The sequence below is a fragment of the Brachyistius frenatus genome, unplaced genomic scaffold, assembly GCF_029030835.1.
Source record: "Brachyistius frenatus isolate BFR_SWC_R1_liver_20210118 unplaced genomic scaffold, ASM2903083v1 Contig_69, whole genome shotgun sequence".
Classification (NCBI taxonomy): domain Eukaryota; kingdom Metazoa; phylum Chordata; class Actinopteri; family Embiotocidae; genus Brachyistius; species Brachyistius frenatus.
The window spans coordinates 1,577,981-1,598,525 of record NW_027210668.1 but is presented as its reverse complement, the minus strand read 5'-3'; the positions used below and the strand labels follow the sequence as shown (position 1 = coordinate 1,598,525).

At 45.3% G+C, this 20,545-nt stretch overlaps 1 protein-coding gene across 1 annotated transcript; it reads left to right on the top strand.

The window, feature by feature from the left end:
* Positions 1–148: 148 nt before the first annotated feature.
* On the top strand, positions 149–19,869 carry LOC138626087 (ubiquitin carboxyl-terminal hydrolase 22-like). Its single transcript, XM_069707520.1, has 13 exons — positions 149–638; positions 5,503–5,635; positions 9,062–9,175; positions 9,972–10,073; positions 11,476–11,642; positions 11,748–11,895; positions 12,221–12,323; positions 16,131–16,289; positions 16,434–16,560; positions 16,750–16,841; positions 17,538–17,603; positions 17,994–18,143; positions 18,856–19,869. The coding sequence occupies exons 1-13, from the start codon at positions 519–521 to the stop codon at positions 18,896–18,898; spliced, it is 1,524 nt and encodes a 507-aa protein (XP_069563621.1). The 5' UTR covers positions 149–518; the 3' UTR covers positions 18,899–19,869.
* Positions 19,870–20,545: the final 676 nt, after the last annotated feature.

Here is a 20,545-nt window from a genome sequence, read left to right as displayed (position 1 = left end):
CCAATGAGCGTGTTTCCCAACAAGCGGCTGCGGTTCGCAGGGAAATGCCACCAATCACAGCGCAGCGCCCGCTTCACAGAGGCGGGACTTGACTGTTGGGATATGTCAATCACGCGCGGTCCTCGCCGCTCATTGGTCCGCCGCTATGAATGAGGTGGGTCTTGATACTCGACCGTGGAAGCTACTGTTGAAATCTCAATGCTAACCAACTTTAGCCAGCCTGCTAACATGTAATTCAGCGAACGTGTGTGTGGGGGGGGACTACGTACGGCGCCATTCTGGATTTAAGTGCGTAAATAATAATTGTCTCCAGAACAAGCCACATCGGAGAAGTCCTCTTGATGTCCGCTACTGCAACCGGGACATGTCCAGTTAGCCAGAAAGCAGCCGTCGGTGGGTAACGAACCCGGGGAGCTAGCCAGCAGTCAGCCCGCTCGGACCGGGTCTCCGCCGAACAGGGCTGGTTGGGCTTTTTTTCACCGCTCCGAGGAACAGCAACGCCGGATGCTGCGACTACCATGAGTCCCGCAGGCTGCCCCCATGTCAACGCCTTCAAAGTGGACAACTGGAAGCAGAACCTGAGGGTTATTTATCAGTGCTTCGTGTGGAGCGGTTCAGCCGAGACCAGAAAACGCAAGGTAACAAGTGACGAGGAAACGAGGATGCTTCCTTGAATGTGTGTGTGTGTGTGTGTGTGTATACAGTTCCCCGCCCTTCCCCCCCCCCCAAAAAAAAACAACAACAACATAAACAATCGCCACCCTGAAACCCAAAAAGCCCAGTTCGCCCTCGGATGGTCAGATACTACTGTTCACCTCCGGGGCTCGAACCAACCACCTCCCCCGCGCCCATCTCAACACCTGACGGGGCTCGACCACAGCTGAGCAGCATCTGAGCCCCCCGGTTCATCCCCCAGGTTCATCCCCCCCCCCCCCCCGGTTCATCCCTCAGCCGAGGGCTCACGTCAAAGCTCGGGAGCGCATGGTAGATCACGGAGCTGATGTGCATCTGCAGCGGCGTCCACTTCCTCCCACCGGCGCGGAGCAGTCAGGCAGCAGGGGTCTCCTCGCTTTAGGAGGAAACACCACGAACACTTCATTATTTGTTTTATTTTTTTTTTTAAATCAACTAAGCAGTCATTTAATGTCTCCCCATCCTCTTTAATCCGAGCCATGACATGTTTGTTGGATGTGTTGTTGAGAGCTTCGTGTTAATTGAATAGATTCACAGAACACGTGGGGCACCGAGCAGATGTGCTCAAGATTAGCTGCGATTGCATCTGCAGTGTGCGTGTGTGTGTGTGTGTGTGTGTGTGCGCGTGTGCGTGAGGCTCATCAAGGCCGATGTCTACAAACTGCAGCGCGCGCTCGCTCTCCCCGAGTCCCCCCCTGTGATGTGCAGCGGGAGGTGGTGGTCCAGGGTGGGGTAGGAGGGGGGGGTTGCATACACAGGGTCTCCTCCTGCCCTGTAATTGCTCGGTTCTCCACCCTGAAGAGAAGAGGAGGCGCTGGCATCCCTGCATAGTATTACCTCCCTGTGGCACCACTTTTGTTCTTATTGATTGTGGCTCAGCTTTCCATTCAGACTCAGTTCTCACAGGCGGTTCTATACTAAATGTTTGTTTTGGTGGGGTTTTTTTTAAGGTTGTGCTTTGGGATCCTCTGAGAGTTTGGTAAGGAGTGTGGTTGATGTTTCCATCAGATAAGTCATAAATTCATGTTCCTGTCCAACAGCGGCTCTGAGGCATGCTTTCAGTTGCACACGTGTGACCAGATATCAGTGTAGCTGCTCCCACCGGTCGGGTCCATCGATGGGAAGCTCCACAGGAGAAAGTGCGTCGGTTTTGACAGTTTTTTTTTTGGTTTTTTTTCAACAATTGAAAGTGTGATTTGTCAGAAATGCACGTCAGACCTCTCTCTCCTGTGGTTCGCTCTCCGCCCCATGCTGACCGTCACCGCTGCAGACGGTCACGATCGACACTCCAATGACCTTCTGATGCAGATTGAATTTAAAGCGTTTCGTTCACCTTGAGATTCAAAGGCTGCGCGCTCCGGCTGACAATCACAGAAGTGTCTCATCCCATCTGAACGACAGATGCTTCGGATTTTATCAGTGTACCGCAGAGCAAACAGCGTTTTCCCAGGATGCTGCAGTAAGGGAACACCGACTGCAGGATGATGCATTCTCATCTTTTACTATAAGACGGGAACGATTGATAACCACCTATCTTTGTGTTTCAAGCACACGTTGTTCAACATTAACAAATTCAAAAATCACCATATTTTTGACTAACTACCTTGATATTAATATTACGACAATATTGTTTGGGAGACTATTAGTGCTTTCACAAAATCATTAGTGATATAGGTATAATGAATATGTGGGTAAAGGCACATAATGGAAAAGCTAGAACAGTGTGGTATGTACAGCCCGACCAGTTTATTGATTTGCCAGTTGTATTGGCCGATCCCAGTTGTATCGGTGTCGGCGTATATGTTGTTCAATAGTGGCTTTTTTTTTTTATATACTTCATAGTTATAGTTTTGGTTTGGAGCCAGAAAGTGACCGTATTTGAACAAGCTGCGGAGGAGCGACCAAAGGATGTCACTCGATGTGATTGGACACTGATATATATATCACCTTTTTTTTTTCTTTTTTTTTTTTAACTTTCCTAACGTTGGTATCGGTTGGGGTTTACTGAAAATTGCATCACTTGACTGTAATGCAGCTTTAGTAAGCATGAACCATATCTATCTAAGATGATATCTCGTCTCATGTCATGACGTCAATACATTGCCCAGCGCCTGTTTCAACAGCAAATAACCACATCACGTGTGTCTTATCTGCGCACCACGCCTCCATCAAACGACACCAAAGACCTGCAAAGTCAGTCCCGTTCAACCTCAGAGCTTAGCAGCAGATTCAGCACTGCTTTTCTTCTCCAGGTGCTGCGAAGTCCGTCTTCTGTCAGGTTGTGTCACTGCCGCTGCCTCCGTTCAGCGCAGCCACACAAAGCGGAATCGATGTGAGCGGGCCGTTGAGTTGCAAAGCCGGTGCCAAAAAGACAGAAAGTCTATGAAATGTTTCCCATTATGACATTAAATGGTTGCGTGACTTCAGCCACAGCTCTGCAGTCAGTCACCAATGTTTCTAATCTTTCATTTTATTGTGTTGCAAAGAATATGAAAGCTCCTTTTTTTTATTTTTCATAAAATCAATGTTCCTCTGATGTCTGGCTTTTATTCTGTTACACATCCTCCTGTTGTTGCACGACAACAAACTTCCCATATCGAGTGAGGCCTTAAAATGACATCCTTCCTACTCGTTCATGGTCCCTTCTGACAGGAATATACAATATTATGGAGGGAATAGTCCCTTAATTCACTCGTTAAAACACCCACTCTGGATGCCGGCCGTCTCCTTAAACGAATGAGGCAGGTGTTGTTGCATTTGGCTCACAGTGTGATAATGTCCTCACTTGCACTTTCCTAACCCAGGATGTTTCCAGCCCATTACTCTCCCTGCTCCTCTCACACAACCTCCCGCCTGCAGACGACTCGTCCTCGTTTCGAAAACCAAACTCCTGGATCCCCATAAGTACTGAATATGTGCGCTCAGACTCTCGCTGGCGTGACAGTTGAGGATGTGACGACGCACCGCAGACACAAATCCCTACATGAATACAGTGTCCTCAGGGACTCGAAAAATACACTCGCACACTGTAACGCTGACAGCTCGAAGGATGAGTGAGGAGACATCGGTGCATATTGATGCGTGTTTTCATAATTCATGTGCTATCTAAGCACTTATGCATGGAGGGGTGTGTGTGTGTGTGTGTGTGTGTGTGTGTGTGTGTGTGTGTGTGTGTGTGTGTGTGTGTGTGTGTGTGTGTGTGTGTGTGTGTGTGTGTGTGAGACTAGAATAAGAATCTTGTCTTTTTTTTTTTTTCCCCGTTCTGTATATCTGTCCCATGAATAGACGGGGCTGAGAATCATATTTAAACGATCAGTAAAGGTGTTTTGTCCGTAAACATTTTGACCCATGAACCTCGGCCAAAAGGTTTCTGATCTAGATGGAGTTAAAGTGGCTTTTCGACGTGTTTTTTTTGTTGTTTGTTTTGTTTTTGTGGGTTAAATCTAGAGCAACTGCCAAAGGACAGTTATCTTAGCTTAGCACAAAGACTGGAACCAGGGGGAAACAGCTAGCCTGGGTTGTTGTTTTGGTTCGTGAACAGAAGATTTTAGACAAAGCTGTAACATGTCGGTGAACATCAGACGTGCCCGGTTTTGCCATGTTTACCATATTATGATATCCAAAATCAGGCAATATCTCGTCTCACATCGCCACGTTAACATCATACTGATATATTGCTCAGCTTTTATCCCACTTTTAGTTGTTTTTTTTCTCCATTAACTATCCCAGCCTGCCTGGTTTAGTCCTTTTGTAATTGACTCTCGAGTTAAAACACATTTTGTAAAACACAATAAAACATCAAATTTGACATTGATATCAACCTTCTCTATAATTCCAGCTGTCATTGTCTCTTTGATGTCCTCCTTTTGTCCTTGTCTGTGTTCCTTGTCCCTCTGACTTCCCTCCATCCGCCCTCCTCTTCCCTCCTTGTCTCCTCTTCCAGGCGTTACTCATTTCTTCTCACCTCCTCATATTCATGCTGCCTCATTAACATGCCAGCTTGTCATCTGCATGCGTTTGAACTGTTGCTATCGAGCCTCCATCCTCCTTTTCTTTTTTTTAATTTATTTTATCCAACGTGACTATAAAACAGAATGTATAGGAAGCCCGATTAATAAATAACGCTGTACTTAAAAGGTTTACACATTAATTACATGAATTTTACACCATCGCTGGGCTGCACTTGTGTAACACCCAAAAATAGCAGAATACCTCATCGGTCTGCAGAGGTTGTTGAGCCTATGTTCATCCACTTAATGATGAAGCCACAGCCACACACACACTGACAGAACCGTCCCCGGTAGATTGCTTTCCTGTCGCCGATTGTGATTCTGAGCAGGGCGCCAGAGGCTGAAGAACGGCTACGTTGGAGGTTGTTTTTGTTGTTGTTGTTGTTGTTCATGTTTGGTTTTTTTCCCTCGATAGAAAAATGATTATTCAAACAACAATGGAAGTCGGAATTTGTCATTTTAATGCCAAGGCTCAGTTTTCTTATTGTGAATTACGTTTGTTAAAGTTTTCGCTGTCATTTTGTCTCGTTGATTGTAGATCGACGGGAAAACGCCAGTTTTATTCATTTTGAATTTACGACACTGTAAAATGTTCAAAAAGCGAAGCGGTCTGAATACCGGATCCTCCGAAGCATTTAAGACTATCGATAAGTGCAGCTTGAAGTCGGACCTGCATTCTCGTGTCTGTTGAAGCTTTATATTAATGTATTTCTTAAAATGACATGTAGAGTGCAAAATTCTGAAATTGACCCGATCACTTCCCGTGTCTGTCTGTTTTTTTTCTCCCCGTCTCTCTCAGGCCAAGTCATGTATCTGCCACATGTGCGGCGCCCACCTCAACAGACTCCACTCCTGCCTCTACTGCGTCTTCTTCGCCTGCTTTGCCAAAAAACATATCCACGAGCATGCCAAGAGCAAAAGGCATAACCTGGGTACGACACACACACACACACACACACACACACACACACCGTCGTACACAGAGGCGTTTTGAGGTGTTTTGAGGTGTACAGAATGCACAACGCCGTCAGTAAAGTAAAATCACATGCTAAAAGGTGTAATTATGCAGTTAGTGGCTAATGAGGTTGTAGCCTCGTTAACTTCATTAACGTGTCCACATTCACGATGAGCTTTAAGTCAGTCGTGTTTTGGACTTCTCCACCGGCCCGACGGCGACACATTTGCGGTTTTGTGAGTTGCTTAATCAACCGGAATAAACGACAGCGACCGAGCCGCGAGCTATTACGCAACCCGGCGCAGCGTGATTGCAACACAGTCTGAAAGGCTCGGCCCCCTCGATGGGGGATTTGAATGTCACCTGTGTATTTGGCCTCACGCAGCCCCATTAGCTGGCAATATATGCATTGGTGAACTCGCTAATGAATCGGGACTGAGGTCTGTCCTGGTGGCTGATTAGACTTAAGCACGTTTCCCAGTCTGGTCCACTTTACTGGGTAAACCCCGCTGCTTTACGATCAGCTTCCTCTGAAATCCTTCGAAACATTCGCTGACCTTGCGTCGGTGTTTACGGGGCAGAGCACAACAACGAGATTTGTCTCCGCCTTGTTTTGACAGGATTAACAGTCCTGGTCAGAGAGGGTACCGAGAAATATTGCACAGTGATAATCTGCCCTGGATTTGTTTCAATATTCCTCCTTAAAAAATGCCAGAGACGGCTTCCATTTTCAGGAACCGAACCAGCCTGACTGTGTTTCTCACCGCAGCCCCCACGGAGGCATCACAGCAGGAAATGGGAAAGTTGTATTTCGAATCTCTGTATTAAATATTTGCATCAAACAGGCCCAGCCTGGATGCCTCCGGATTTGAATACAGACGTGGGTGTTTGCTGAACACCGGGAACAGTTGGCTGTGTTTATTCCCCCCCGTCCCTGCTACTCCCACAGGGACACATGGCCTGTACTAATCAAAACCTCGCTCAGAAATCAGGGAATTATTGCAGAGGAAATTGCTGAATATTGAGCTCGGCCAGTAAATCCAGCTGCAGAAGAATCTGCTGTATTATGTGAAAAGAATGGACGATATCCGTGTCCAAATAGTTGAAAACATTAAAAGGAGAAAAAAAAACAGCACTAAGCTTTTGTTGTTCCACCCTGAGCTTCCAATAAAAGCTCCGAGGCTCCTTAGTGAAGTCTCTTCAGCTCCAGGAAAAGGATGAAGACCATTCTTTGACAAGATATTCCCACAGTTTGTGTTTTTGTTTTTGGTCGTGGAGAGTTTGAAAACTCCTGAAGGTTTTCAACCGAGTTGGGATCTGGTGAAAGAAAAGGTCACAACATTGTCACGCTCAAAAACTCGAATCTAAATCTCTTTTGAATTTGCTTTGAAACAAGTCATTTCCAAACACAACACAGTTTTTCATTCTAAACAAGACGTTTTGGTCGAATACGAGATGCGATCGAAACGTTTTCAAGCCAAAAACCCGACCTGATTGGAATACGCCTGCCATCTCCTTCCAAGTGGTTGAATCACGCCACAGCTTTTAAGTCTTGCGCAATAAACATGTGGTTTTGTATAGAATCAAATGATGATGCCACTGTAGAACAGAAATGAAGAAGGCCCTGTCGCCGGTGAGCTGATCAACACAGAGTTCGCTGGCGACTCCTTTAATAATCGATTCGTCGCTAAATCAAACGTCTTCTTAAAACAAACAAACAAACAATTTCAACATGCTATCTTCGGTTCTGCGTGTTTCGCTGATTTTCAAGATTTTGTGGCCACAACAGTTGATCGTTTAATGGAGAAAATGATCAGCAGATGAATTAGTAATTAGAATCGTTATTTACGACGTAAAGTATTGCCCAACAAAATAAAGGAGTAAAGATGGAGCGTTTTCAAAGATGCCGTAAACGGCTCTTCACCTCCAACACGCGGCGCCGCCCGGTGGGGAAGCTGCGACCGCGGCCGCTACACCCGGTAGCTGTTCTATATTTTGTACTTTGTTCCGCACATGGTGGAATTAGCGCCGTTTGTGCTGCGAGTGAAGTACGTTGCACTGCAGTGTTCGGAGGAGACGGGCGCTGCAGCAGAAGGCACTCGGGCTGCCGGCGACAAAAGGCTGGGCTCGGCAGACGTTGAGAATCTGCCGTTCGGTTTTATGACGCCTCCTTTTCCTCTGCGTTATCGCTCATCTCAGGAAGACCCCCTGTGGTGTGTGTGTGTGTGTGTGTGCACGTGTGTGTGTGTTTCCCACAGAGTGTAATTGTGAATTTAATTAGGTTAGCTGCTGAGTTAAATGCAGCAAAAATAGAGTGCGAAATACTTTTTCTTTTTTTTTTTTTTTTTTTTTTTTTTTTTTTAAAGAGGGTGAGATCTCAGCAGACTGGCGAGGAGGTAATTAAGTCGTCTTTAACAAACCTTGTGGAATTAGCCTCCATTAAACCCCGGCCCCTCTCCTCCTCCTCTTCCTCCTCCCTCCCTCCTGTTTCTCCTCCTCCTCCTCTCTCTTTTTATTTTTTGGCCATTTCATCTCTTTCATCTGCTCGTTTTATGCTTTTTCACTCAGCTGTTTGGTGCATTCTGTTTACCCGGCTCATTTCCCCGTCTCTATCCTCATCTCTATTGCCCTGCTCTTGTTCCCATGGTTACCTGATGACCCTTTCCATATTCAGAATTGTTAAAGGAGTTTGTCTAATTGAACTTCATTCGTCTTTCTTTTTTTTTTTTTCTTCTTTTTTTTACATTTGTCCTTTTTCATATTTCTTTTTATATCTCCTCCATTCAAGTGAAACTCTCTCTTTCCCTGCCTCTTCACCGTCCTCCATCCTTTTCTTCCTTTCTTTTTCCACACCTGCAGAGGTTGACAGCCAGGAGAGGCCAACAGGCAGGTTGTTATGGCAACAGCAAACAGGTAGCTGCAGGGTACCAGAGCAGGTGAGGGGAGAAAAGGGAGTAGAAGGATGGTGTTTGGGCTGTGTGTGACCATTTAAGTGAGTGTGTGAAAGATTGTACAGATAACCCCCCCCCCACACACACACACACACACACACACACTTCCTTCCTCTTCCTCCTCATCCTCACCTTTTGACTTCCCCACTGCTCTCTCCATCTCTTGGGGTGTCTCTCTGCCATTTGTGGATGGTGTAAACAGATAGCTGATATGTCAGCAGATAAGCCTCGCTATACCTGGCATCACAGCGCCATGACAACCTGACCTGAATAGAAAAAAAATGACCGAGCGATGAAGCCGTTAGCGGCTCACGCAGCTCGCAGCAACACGAAGCCCTTTATTACCTCCTGACAGTCAGATAAACCGAGCGTCCCGCATTTGAATAAAATGGCTTCCTCGTGAATTGTTTTCTGGCAGCTCATTCTCTCCTTCTCCTTGTCCATGTTTCCAGCTATTGACTTGCTGTACGGGGGGATTTACTGCTTTATGTGCCAAGACTACATCTATGACAAAGAGATGGAACAGATTGCCAAAGAGGAACAAAGGAAAGCCTGGAAGATGCAAGGTAACGTTAAACACATACATAACCCTGCACCCAGTGTGGCATGCAGCTTACTTTCTTCCTTTGATTCAGAGAAGAATCCAGGGTCAATTGAGGTCATTGAATCTTACTTTTTTTTAATTTTAATCTTAAAGGTCCCATATTGTTTCTATTCAGATTTCCTTTTCTTTTTTTGGTTATAAAGCAGGTATAAATGCTATTTAAATCCTATGGACGTGTCAAATTGTTCAATCCTTTTAGAAATACTGTCACAAACTTCTGATCATGCCATATGTCTGCCCTCAGCACAGCTCAGTGTCCAATCTTTTATGTGAAAGAAAACAGCAAGCAGTCATTTCGTTGCAGAGCTAGCAAGCTGCAAGTCCAAAGAAAACCTGTGGTTGTCCTGGGAACACATCACTCAGAAGAGAGTCAGCCAATCAGAGGGGAGGGCTGCTGATATCACTGCACCTTTAAAGAGAAAGACACAAAACGGCCTTGTTTTTGGTAGAGCTCCAGAGAAAAGCTTAAGAGAGGAAACTATATTGAGATAGTTTTAGTACTTAAACCATAAACAAATATTTTCTTATGGATACAAAGACTGCAGATAAAACACCAGATAAGGACCTTTAATGCCTTTTCATGTCTTAGATGCGGTGCTTTGAAATGCGTTGCTGTTGCGAGGTGCTATCCAAATAAACTTGCCTTGCCTTCCCAAGATGCAGAACTTCAAGTGTGTGTGTGTGTGTGTGTGTGTGTGTGTGTGTGTGTGTGTGTGTGTGTGTGTTTGCGTGCGTGCGTGCGTGTGTGTGTGTTGCAGGTATTGGGGAGAAGTACTCAACGTGGGAACCCACCAAGAGGGAGCTGGAGCTCCTCCGCCACAACCCCAAGAGGAGGAGAATCACCTCCAACTGTACAATTGGTTCGTGACAAAAACACACACACACACACACACACACACACACACACACACACACACACACACACACACACACACACACACACACACACACACACACACACACATACTGATGGTGTGTGTGTGTGGACAGCTAGTGGCTGTCCAGCTTAATTGGGCCAATCACACAGTTTCAAAGACACACTGGAGATGGAGGAGGGAGGAAACGATGTGAAAAGCATGAAGATGAAGTGACAGTAGAAGCATCATCAACAGATTCACATAGCGATGAACCACAACTTTGTTTTCCTTAACTTCTCCCCGCTGTCTCCTCGGAGCCATTAAAGTTGTCATCCAGCAGACAACAGAAACAGCAAACGTCACTCATAAAACCTCTCCGGGCTCATCGCTTCTTTGCCGTCGGCTTCTCGGAGCATTTTAAGGGTCTCCGTATCTGATTTGCAGAATTCGACGCTAAATTAGATGAACGTCGTCTGCCAGTGGTCACCAGCGCTCACGAAAACATGTGTAACTCAGGAACTGATGACGACCAGGCGATGAAATCTGTAACACTGACTCATTAGGGCTGTACCTCCCTCCTGCTCCGGACACGTCACGATGCTGCACATCGTACTCTCACAACAGGAGCAGTCTCGCAACCTATTAATCCACCCTCATATATAATTGGGAATGTTATATTTTTTGATTTTGTACTGCTGGTCAGACAAAGACAAGTAATTAAGCTCATTGGGCTTTTGAACTTTTTTATTATTTCAAAATTGCAAAAGTACTCAACAACGTAAAGCTATTTATTCCATTTTAAGGAGCTGCACAGACGGATAAATAACTATTATTTCATCGCGCCAACAAAACATATTTGTATATGCAGCAATAGGGCATATTAGAGGGAAGCAGTGGTGGGATGAGGCGGTGTGTGTGGGAGGCAAGAGAGCCGGCATACGTTTAACACGGTGTAGCAGCCTGCAGGGATCTGCTCCGGTGACATTAACATCTCTGGCACCGTCTCAGACGAGGGGAACTACAGACCTGCTCATCTGTGAGATCCTTCCTCCATACTGTTTCCTTCTTTCCTTCTTCCTTCCGCTGGTGTGTGTGTGTGTGTGTGTGTGTGTGTGTGTGTGTGTGTGGGTGGGTGGGTGGTTCAGTCTGCTGTAATCCGACGAGGGTTTCCCTGCATGCAGTCCAACATAGCCTCAGGGATGTTACGGTGTGTTTGTGTTTGTGTGTGTGTGTGCGTGTGCATGTGCGTGTCTCTCTCTCTCTCTGCAGCTCCGTTGCCCCTCTGCAGTAGTCAAGAAAAATAATCTGTGTCTCTTCTTCAGCTCTCCTTTCTCTTTATTCCCTCCCAGCTCTTTGTCTTTTCTTTGTCGACTCCTTTTCACGTCCGTATTTCCTTCATCCTCAGGCCTGCGCGGTCTAATAAACTTGGGCAACACGTGCTTCATGAACTGCATCGTGCAGGCGCTGACACACACTCCCCTGCTGCGTGACTTCTTCCTGTCCGACCGGCACAAATGCGAGATGCAGAGCAACTCCTGCCTGGTGTGTGAGATGTCGCAGCTCTTCCAGGAGGTGACTATGTGTTGTTGTTTTTTGTTGTTGTTTCTTTAAGCTGTAGAAGAGGAACGTTTATATCTCTCTCACACTTTCCTTCCATCCTTCCTTCCTTCTCCGCAGTTCTACTCAGGCCACCGCTCGCCTCACATCCCGTTCCGCCTCCTCCACCTGGTGTGGACGCACGCCCGTCACCTGGCCGGCTACGAGCAGCAGGACGCCCACGAGTTCCTCATCGCGGCGCTGGACGTCCTGCACAGACACTGCAAAGGTCAGAGAGACATACGGACAACATTTACGAATGAATACAGGTAGAAAAGAAACTTGAGAAAGAGGAGGCTTCGAGCAAAAATGCACAAAGGAGGATGAGAAGATGATACTAGATGAGAGAGATGCCCGGTCTGACAGAACTGATTCTCTTGGATCTGTCTCTTCAGTTTATAAGCAGAGTGGGTGAATGTGGAGTTACACAGTTTTGCTCTTAGTGACAGTGCTCGTGTGTGTGTGTGTGTGTGTGTGTGTGTGTGTGTGTGTGTGTGTGTGTGTGTGTGTGTGTGTGTGTGTGTGTGTGTGTGTGTGTGTGTGTCTCCACACAGATGACAACGGGAAGAAAGCCAACAACCCGAACCACTGTAACTGCATCATCGACCAAATCTTTACAGGGGGCCTGCAGTCTGACGTCACCTGTCAAGTCTGCCAGTAAGTGTGTGTGTGTGTGTGTGTGTGTGTGTGTGTGTGTGCGCGTGTACGGAAAAGACAAAACACGCCCTCAAACATAATTTCTGCTTCACCAGAGACTGTAGGAAGAGATGAAAGTCTACCAGAACAAAGCTGTGGCTCTGTAGACTTCTTACAGCACAGCTCCACCACACAGTCACTCTCTCTCTCTCTCTCTCTCTCTCTCTCTCTCTCACTCACTCACTCACACACACACACACACACACACACACACACACACACACACACACACACACACACACACACACACACACACACACACACACACACACACACACACACACACACTTCACTTGTCTGCATCCAAACTCTCTCAGTCCTCCTCTCTGAGGTCGCCCCACTCTCATGCCTCATCTCTCTCTCTCTCTCTATCAATCACACATTGCACCATCAATCTCACACACACACACACACACACACACACACACACACACACACACACACACACACACACACACACACACACACACACACACACACACACTGACCTGCTCCACTGCAGCAACAGGAAAAGCCTGTCAGTGCGAGCGGTGTGTAAAGCTGGTCTCTAGTTCCACCTGCTGGTTCGTCCACAATAATGGAGCTTAAACTTGAAGAACCATTTTTCACAGATGACTTGAGGATCCAGATTTATTAGAAAATAAAAGAATCTGCAGCCGCATGATACGTGTTTAGCTTTATTTTTTTTTCTTTGCCCCACTTTTATATATTTGGTGAAAAATACTCACCTTTCCTCAGTGTGTAGCTTATTGTTTCTCATTTGAAGAACTTGGATAAAGGTCTCTGGTTTGTGTTTGTTTATTTTTTTAATAAGAATAATTGGTTTAATGCAGCTGTCTGTATATTTTTGTGGTCTCGTGTCACTTAGATTTCTTTTCCTCCTGCGATTGTCCCCGTGGACGCCATTCATTTTCATTTGCACAATATGAGGATGAGAATTTTCCCAGGAAACGTGACCTTAGGTCCAATGGCACACATAATTACTGACTTACTCCGGTCCATTGTCCCTCCTGGGACGTACGCCACCGACAAACGTCCCTCCATCTGGCTCCAGGTGTAACCGGTCTCCTCTCTGGGTCCCTGCGTCGGGTGTTTCCTGGCCGGCCTCTCTACGGTTTCTCTGTGGGGGTTCCATGTGTGACACTCAGTGCTGGTTCATGGAGCCCGATCCTTCCCCACCGCCTTCTAGTGACTTCATAACCAACCTCTGTTTTTTATTTACGAGTAGGACTTTTTCTTCTATTTTTACAGAACATAATGTCGGAAAAAAATGCTTGGGGAATTGTTCATTTTTTTAATTATCGAAAGTTATTTATAGTTATTCATAATTCCCAGTTCACTGTTTCAGTGCACTTATGTCATTTTGGACAATAAAGTCTATTGATAAACTTTTAAATATGCAGCTTCCATTATATTTGGTTTGGTAACCACATTTCAGTCAATATATCAAAATCCAATTTTTTTATTTTTTTTTACTTGCATGTTTATCGGTATAAAACCCAGTAGCAGTCAGACTCTAGTCTCCACCCTGAAGTACAACTTAAATGAGGAAAGAGAAGCACCTCACAAACACTCTAAAAATAAATCTCTTTACTCGACACGCAGTCGAGTAAACGTGTCCAAGAATTCCTGGTCGCTGATTCTCTCATTCAGTGTGACAGTTCGGCGTTCCCATCGCAAGCAGACAAGTTTACTTATTCAGCACAAGTCGCACACCGCGGCAACGCAGTGTGCGTCACGTGGATACAAGAAAAAGAAGGAAAATATATATTAAAGATTTAAATAAATATGATTTTTTTTTTTAAAACAGTGGAAGGTCGATAAAACCGTAATTACGAAAGAGAGTTATTGAGAGATAATAAGTATAATAGGAGTCATATCAAAGGAAATTTTGTATGGCATCACTACCCCACCACGAGGCACGGTATAATTTATCTCTGACATCTCACCAGCGGGTAAGTGCCACGAGTGCTGCAGTCAGAGTTTCGGTGCTTCGCTGCCTTTTTCTAGATGCAGCCAAAATGTTTAAGCAGGTCGCCATTTAATGGACCAGATACCACATATTTATCATCATAAGGATATGTAAAATATGAATACATTACTACTCTCCGTGAGTTGCATTTGCTTTGTCATTTGAGAAGACCGTGTGCCCTGCAGCTCGTAGGAGATCAAAGATGATGAAGCATGAAAACATCCAAATATAAAAGCTCTGTGCTAAAATAAGTGGAAAACTATCAATTAATTATCAAAAGGATTTTTAAGCCAGCTGTCTGATGAGTCTTTGTTGGTTTAGCTGACGATGACGACTGGAAACATTAGAGCAGATCTGGATTGTGGTGCTTCGTGTCGGTTCGTGTCTCTGCAGCCGGCTTCTGAAGGAAAACGCGGCCCCACGGGGCTTTTTCTGTGTCACGATTCATTCATCTCACTTTTTTTTTTTTTTCCATTTGGAAATATAATTGACGTGAGTAAGCAGAACACGGTTCCCAACCCTTCTCCGATTTTGTCTGAAGAAAACAACGTCGGGTCATTTTACACAGAGCATCTTCCACCACATCAGTCCCCATTTAGTGAGTCACTACGTTCAGGTCCGTCCAAACCAGAGCAAAGAAGGTCTCTGCTCGGCCGTCAGTCAATCAATTAGTCAAACTTTATTTCTATAAAAGCTTTCATGCAGGTTAGTACAGTTCAAAGAGCATAAAATACAGATGACACAAATATAATGGAAGTAAATATAAATGCCAAAATAAGAATAAGAATAAGAATGAAGACGATGAAATGCATAAAAAAAGAGAAAGATTCAAAGCCAAGTTAGTAATAATAATAATAATAATAAACGGATAAAGATTACATAGAGTAGAAAATAAAGTGTGTATAGAATAAATAAAAGACAAAATGTCTATAAACCATTGTAATCAAAAGCCAGGCTGATGAAGTATGTTTTAACATTTCAACATTTCCAACCGCTCTCAGGTCTTTGAAGGTCCACACGGGTTCATATGCTGTCAGCATGGGGGATAAATAATCCAGTACAAGACCCGACACGTGCTTGAAGTACATGTTTTTTTTAGTGGTTCATAAGTTTGCTCCCAGTCAGCCCGTACAGGGTGACGAGTTGGATTCCTGGATCGATAAAATGTTGAAATGATCAGTATGATGGAGCATGTCGTCTGGTTTGGGGTACAGTAAGCGTCGTGTTAACATAAGTTAAATATGTCGTGCTGTGTATGTTTGAAGGAATCCAGTTTATGATGGAAGTCGTAGGTTTGGAGTGAAGAAGTCAAAGGACAGTTTCCTGGCTGAAAATCCTGCGTTTGATCCGTCCAACCACCGCGGGCTTCGCTCTCTCTACTCGATCACATGGATCCCGTCTTCAACTCAGGGTGTCGCAGTACCGACGCTAAAGGGAACTTTTTACATATCTGACACGCATCAACACCTTTAGACCAAACAAGCAGACGTTGACACTCTGGGAATGAGAACCGGTTGCTGATGCTGTCGTGATGACGCTTATTACGTCAGCTTCCCTTTCTGATGGCTTTAGATATTGTTGTTGTTGCGATTTGACTTTTATTTAATTGAATGTTATTGAATATTGTAAACTCTTAGGTGTAAATAAAGGCCGCATCTTTGTCACCGTAAAGGAAAACTGTCCTGGAAGATGTAATGATGAACCACAGCAGCTCTTTAGAAATATCCATTTTCTGGACAGAATTTTCATCTCCTCGAACATCCTCTCCATCTTTTCTGTCTCCGTCTTCCTCGCAGCGGTGTGTCCACAACCATAGACCCCTTCTGGGACATCAGCCTGGACCTGCCGGGCTCCTCCACACCCTTCTGGCCCCTGAGCCCCGGAGGAGACGGATCAGCACTTAACGGAGAGAGTCACACCACTGGAGCCACGACGCTCACCGACTGTCTGCGCAGGTAACTGACCACGATGAAAACATTTCTCTCCCTCGACCGGTGATGAAAAACAACCGACACGACCCGACAGCAGAGTCCTCCGGAAGCAGCAGCACCGACGGAGGAGCACAAACCCACCAACACTAAATCTCACCTTCTCTCTAGGTTCACCAGACCAGAGCACCTCGGCAGCAGCGCTAAGATCAAGTGCAGCGGTTGCCATAGTTACCAGGAGTCCACCAAGCAGCTGACCATGAAGAAGCTGCCCATCGTGGCCTGCTTTCACCTCAAAGTAAGAGAGTTCATGTCGGACTGCTGATTTAGAGGCTGCTGATAACCAGAGCGGTCCTCTAAAATCTGTGTGTGTGTGTGTGTGTGTGTGTGTGTGTGTGTGTGTGTGTGTGTGTGTGTGTGTGTGTGTGTGTGTGTGTGTGTGTGTGTGTGTGTGTGTGTGTGTGTGTGTGTGTGTGTCTTTTCTCAGAGGTTCGAGCATTCAGCCAAACTGCGGCGGAAGATCACTACTTACGTCTCCTTTCCGTTGGAGCTGGACATGACGCCGTTCATGGCCTCCAGGTGAGCGCGGTCCAAACCGAGGTTGCAAGCTGTTAAAGAACAGAAAAACCAAGTAATGTGTACAAAAAAGTTTGAGATTATATCCTGGAAAAATTCAATTAAATAAAATGAAACGGCCTCCTCTTCGCCTCCGACCACTTGGACTCATTTATTCTGGAAGGCACTAAAGAGCGTATTGTTTTCATGTATTGTCCCACAAATATGGTTCAGATATTTCCAGATTCAAGACAATCTCCTCTACACAACTATATATATATATATATATAAAAAAGGATATCTCTACTGACAGTATTTTCTGGTGGGATACATGTAAAAACATCACAATTTCATAAGACAACATTTTATTTGTTCCTTGATATAAAGGCTATTATATAAAGTATTATCAAAATAGATGATAAAAGATCTGAATAGCCTTGACTGAACCTGGAAAAAAACAAACAAGATATATAGCATGAATGGTTAACCCCAATAATGAGCAAGATATGAGATTAAAGGTGAAGGAAGTGAAGTTACCCTGAAATGAGCCTGGAGTTCAAAGGGTTAACGAAACTGTGTGTATTTAGTTACTTACAAAATCTACAATATTTGACATGAATACAGGAAGTAACAGAAAAGTGAGGATCCAAAGCCGGCAAAAACAGGAAGTAGTGATTGTTCAAACCAACCTATTTTTGTTTGTTGTGTTGTGTGTTTCAGTAAAGAAAGCCGGATGAATGGGCAGTACCAGCAGACCGTGGACCCCTTCAACAACAACGACAACAAGTAAAGCCTGTGACGAACGAGTTTCTGAAGCGGCACATGTTCCCCCCCCAAAAAAAAAAAATCCAAACGTAACCGGTTCATCGTCTCTTGTCGAGAAAACAATTGTTTTCGTCAACAAAGCCTGCTGGTTCCTCTTCCTGCCTCCTCCCGTTGATTCAACCTCTGTATCGACTGCACCCTTCACCACATTTCATTCATTTCAGCAGGAAAATAATCCACCTCATGGTTCTCGCACGGAATTTATTCGGATGAGACTCTGATCAGATATCCAACTCTTTTTAGCCGTCAGCTCCGTTTCAACCTGCTTCTGAAAAAGAGCCGTGAGCAAGTGTGAATTGAGGAGGATCCGTCATTTGTACAAGCTGAACTGGCTTTTGTCTCCCGTTTCAGGTACAGTTTGTTTGCCGTGGTGAACCACCAGGGGACGCTAGAGAGCGGCCACTACACCACCTTCATCCGGCAGCACAAGGACCAGTGGTTCAAATGTGACGACGCCATCATCACCAAGGCGAGCATCAAGGACGTCCTGGACAGCGAGGGGTGAGTGTTGCTGCCCCTGAGACTCTGTTCAACGTAAAAGAAACAGCTTTTCCTTCAAGCCGGTGGAACACTGTGTGTGTGTGTGTGTGTGTGTGTGTGTGTGTGTGTGTGTGTGTGTGTGTGTGTGTGTGTGTGTTTTTTATTTTTTTTGCGATAAAGTTGCGGAAAGTTCGAAAAAAAATTGCAAGCTGAGGAAATAAATTGGATTTTTAGTTCTAATCTTTTATACGTTAAATGAACTCAGACTCTCAAAGTTACAAAGAAATCATAGAAGTCGCGCAGCTTTACAAAACGGACAATCCGTGACTGTAATATAGAAAACAAAGGCTGCATCTTCGGTCAAAATAAGAGCTTTAGATGCCGTTTCAGTCACGTTAATTCAACACGGACTGAATGCACAGAAACAAAGTGCAGTCTGTTACGACTTGAAGTGTGTATGAAACCAGTCAAACACGCAGTATCACTCATTCTAATGATAAGACAACATTTCCCACAAGCCCCTTCACTTCAGGTTATTCTGCTGGTGTCGACCGTACGGAGTTCCTTTTGTTAATAAAGCGGGTTTTGTTTTGAAAGGCGACTTTATGCTAAGTTAATTAATAAGTTAATACTTTCAGCCGAACTTCTGTTTTGCTGGAGGGTGGGGGGGGGGGGGTGTTCTCCGTCGTTAGCGAAGTTGCCACCTCACGCTGCGCTGCTGTCCTCTCCGCAGGTACCTTTTATTTTACCACAAACAGTTCCTGGAGTACGAATAGTTCCCTCCATCAGCCCCGGCCCGCTGCAGGAGCTGAGGAAGAGGAGGAGGAGGAGGAGGAGGAGGATGGCAGGATTTAGCTGCACAGGAAAAGGTCAACAGAGTGACGAGAGGGAAACGGAAACACGAGCCCGCCTTGATCGATCACTCGCAGCTCTGACACGGAAGACGAAGAAGAAGAAAGAAAAAGAAAGCAGCAGCGACAGTCTGCCGTCGGTAACAAACGATGAAGGAAACCGTCTCCCGTCGGACGCAGGCAGAAGACGCTGTGCGGCGTTTTTAAACCGCACTTTTATCCGGAGAAGTTTTACTTGATCACAAATGCTGTTTCATCACCGACCGTCTTTGCTTCGTGCTTTGCACAGCTTGCGTATTACAACACCCAGGGGGCACCGAGAGGCGGAGTCACGGCCACCCAGGGGGCACAGAGAGGCGGAGTCACGGCCACCCAGGGGGCACCGAGAGGCGGAGTCACGGCCACCCAGGGGGCACCGAGAGGCGGAGTCACGGCCACCCAGGGGGCACCGAGAGGCGGAGTCACGGCCACCCAGGGGGCACCGAGAGGCGGAGCAACAGCCATCCAACGGGCTGCAGGGCTCTTACTTTAAAAGAGGTAGTGAATTTTTTTTTTTTTATTTTCTTCTCACCACTTTTACCTGCAAGAATTCAAAAACTGGCAACTCTCTGGACACAAGCACACTCGTCTGAAACCCACCCACACTCCTCCAAACAGACCAAATATTTCAAGGACGGAAGTTGTCTTATTATGCATCTTGGTTCAGACTGCAACTGTTGATAAACGGAGAAAAAAAAACAAAAACAAAAAAAAAACATCACCTGGCAAATAGTATTCTGATTCCATTTATTACTCGTGACTTTGCAGTTATCACTCAGATACTTTTAGAAAAACACGAGGACGTTGAAGGATTCTGTTATTTTCTGCCTCTCTTGCTGCTTCCACCAGTCGAAGGGAGGAAATAGATGACACAGTTAATATTATATTTTTATACATACTGCGATTTTAAAAGGTTTTTTTTTAAGTTTGTTTTTTTTTGTTTGGTTTTGCATTCTCCCTGAACTCTCACATTGTGTCATCTGCATTATTATATGGTGCTGTCAATCATGTTGTTTTGTTTTTATTTTCGTACACAAGAGGCATATTTGTGCCGAGTACTTTCACGAAACTGCTGCTATGGCTGCATTTTTTTTTCCTTTTTTTTTTGTGTTTAATTTGCCTTTTCTCCGCCCCCCCCCCCCCCCTCACCCACCCCCCACCCCCCGAGTCAATTCTCCACATTCAAGATAACGTCGTCGTGATACTGTTTCAGGTAAATGGCCAAAAAAAAAAAAAAAAAGGAGAATACAGAATTTGTGTAACGGGTCAGAAGCTCGATCCTGCAGTGTTAACTGTCGGCCGCATGTCGCTATAATTCGATATGAGTGTGTGTGTGTGTGCGTGTGCGTGTGCGTGTGCGTGCACCTGTATGTGGGGAAGAAAAAAAAACAACAGCAACAACTCAGCGTAGGTGTGTTTGTATAAAACGTGTTACCGCGTGTAAAAGAGACTCAAAAAAAAAAGAAGAAAAGAAAAGACAAAACGAAAAGTGCGTGCGTGTTCCCGTCTGTATGCACGTGTGTCGTGCGCGTG

Excerpts from the sequence above, each read along its gene's own strand:
- LOC138626087 (XM_069707520.1), top strand. The coding sequence starts at position 519 with ATGAGTCCCGCAGGCTGCCCCCATGTCAACGCCTTCAAAGTGGACAAC. Across the intron at positions 11,643-11,747 it reads TGTCGCAGCTCTTCCAGGAG|TTCTACTCAGGCCACCGCTC; the intron begins GTGACTATGTGT and ends CCTTCTCCGCAG. Across the intron at positions 17,604-17,993 it reads TTCAACAACAACGACAACAA|GTACAGTTTGTTTGCCGTGG; the intron begins GTAAAGCCTGTG and ends CTCCCGTTTCAG.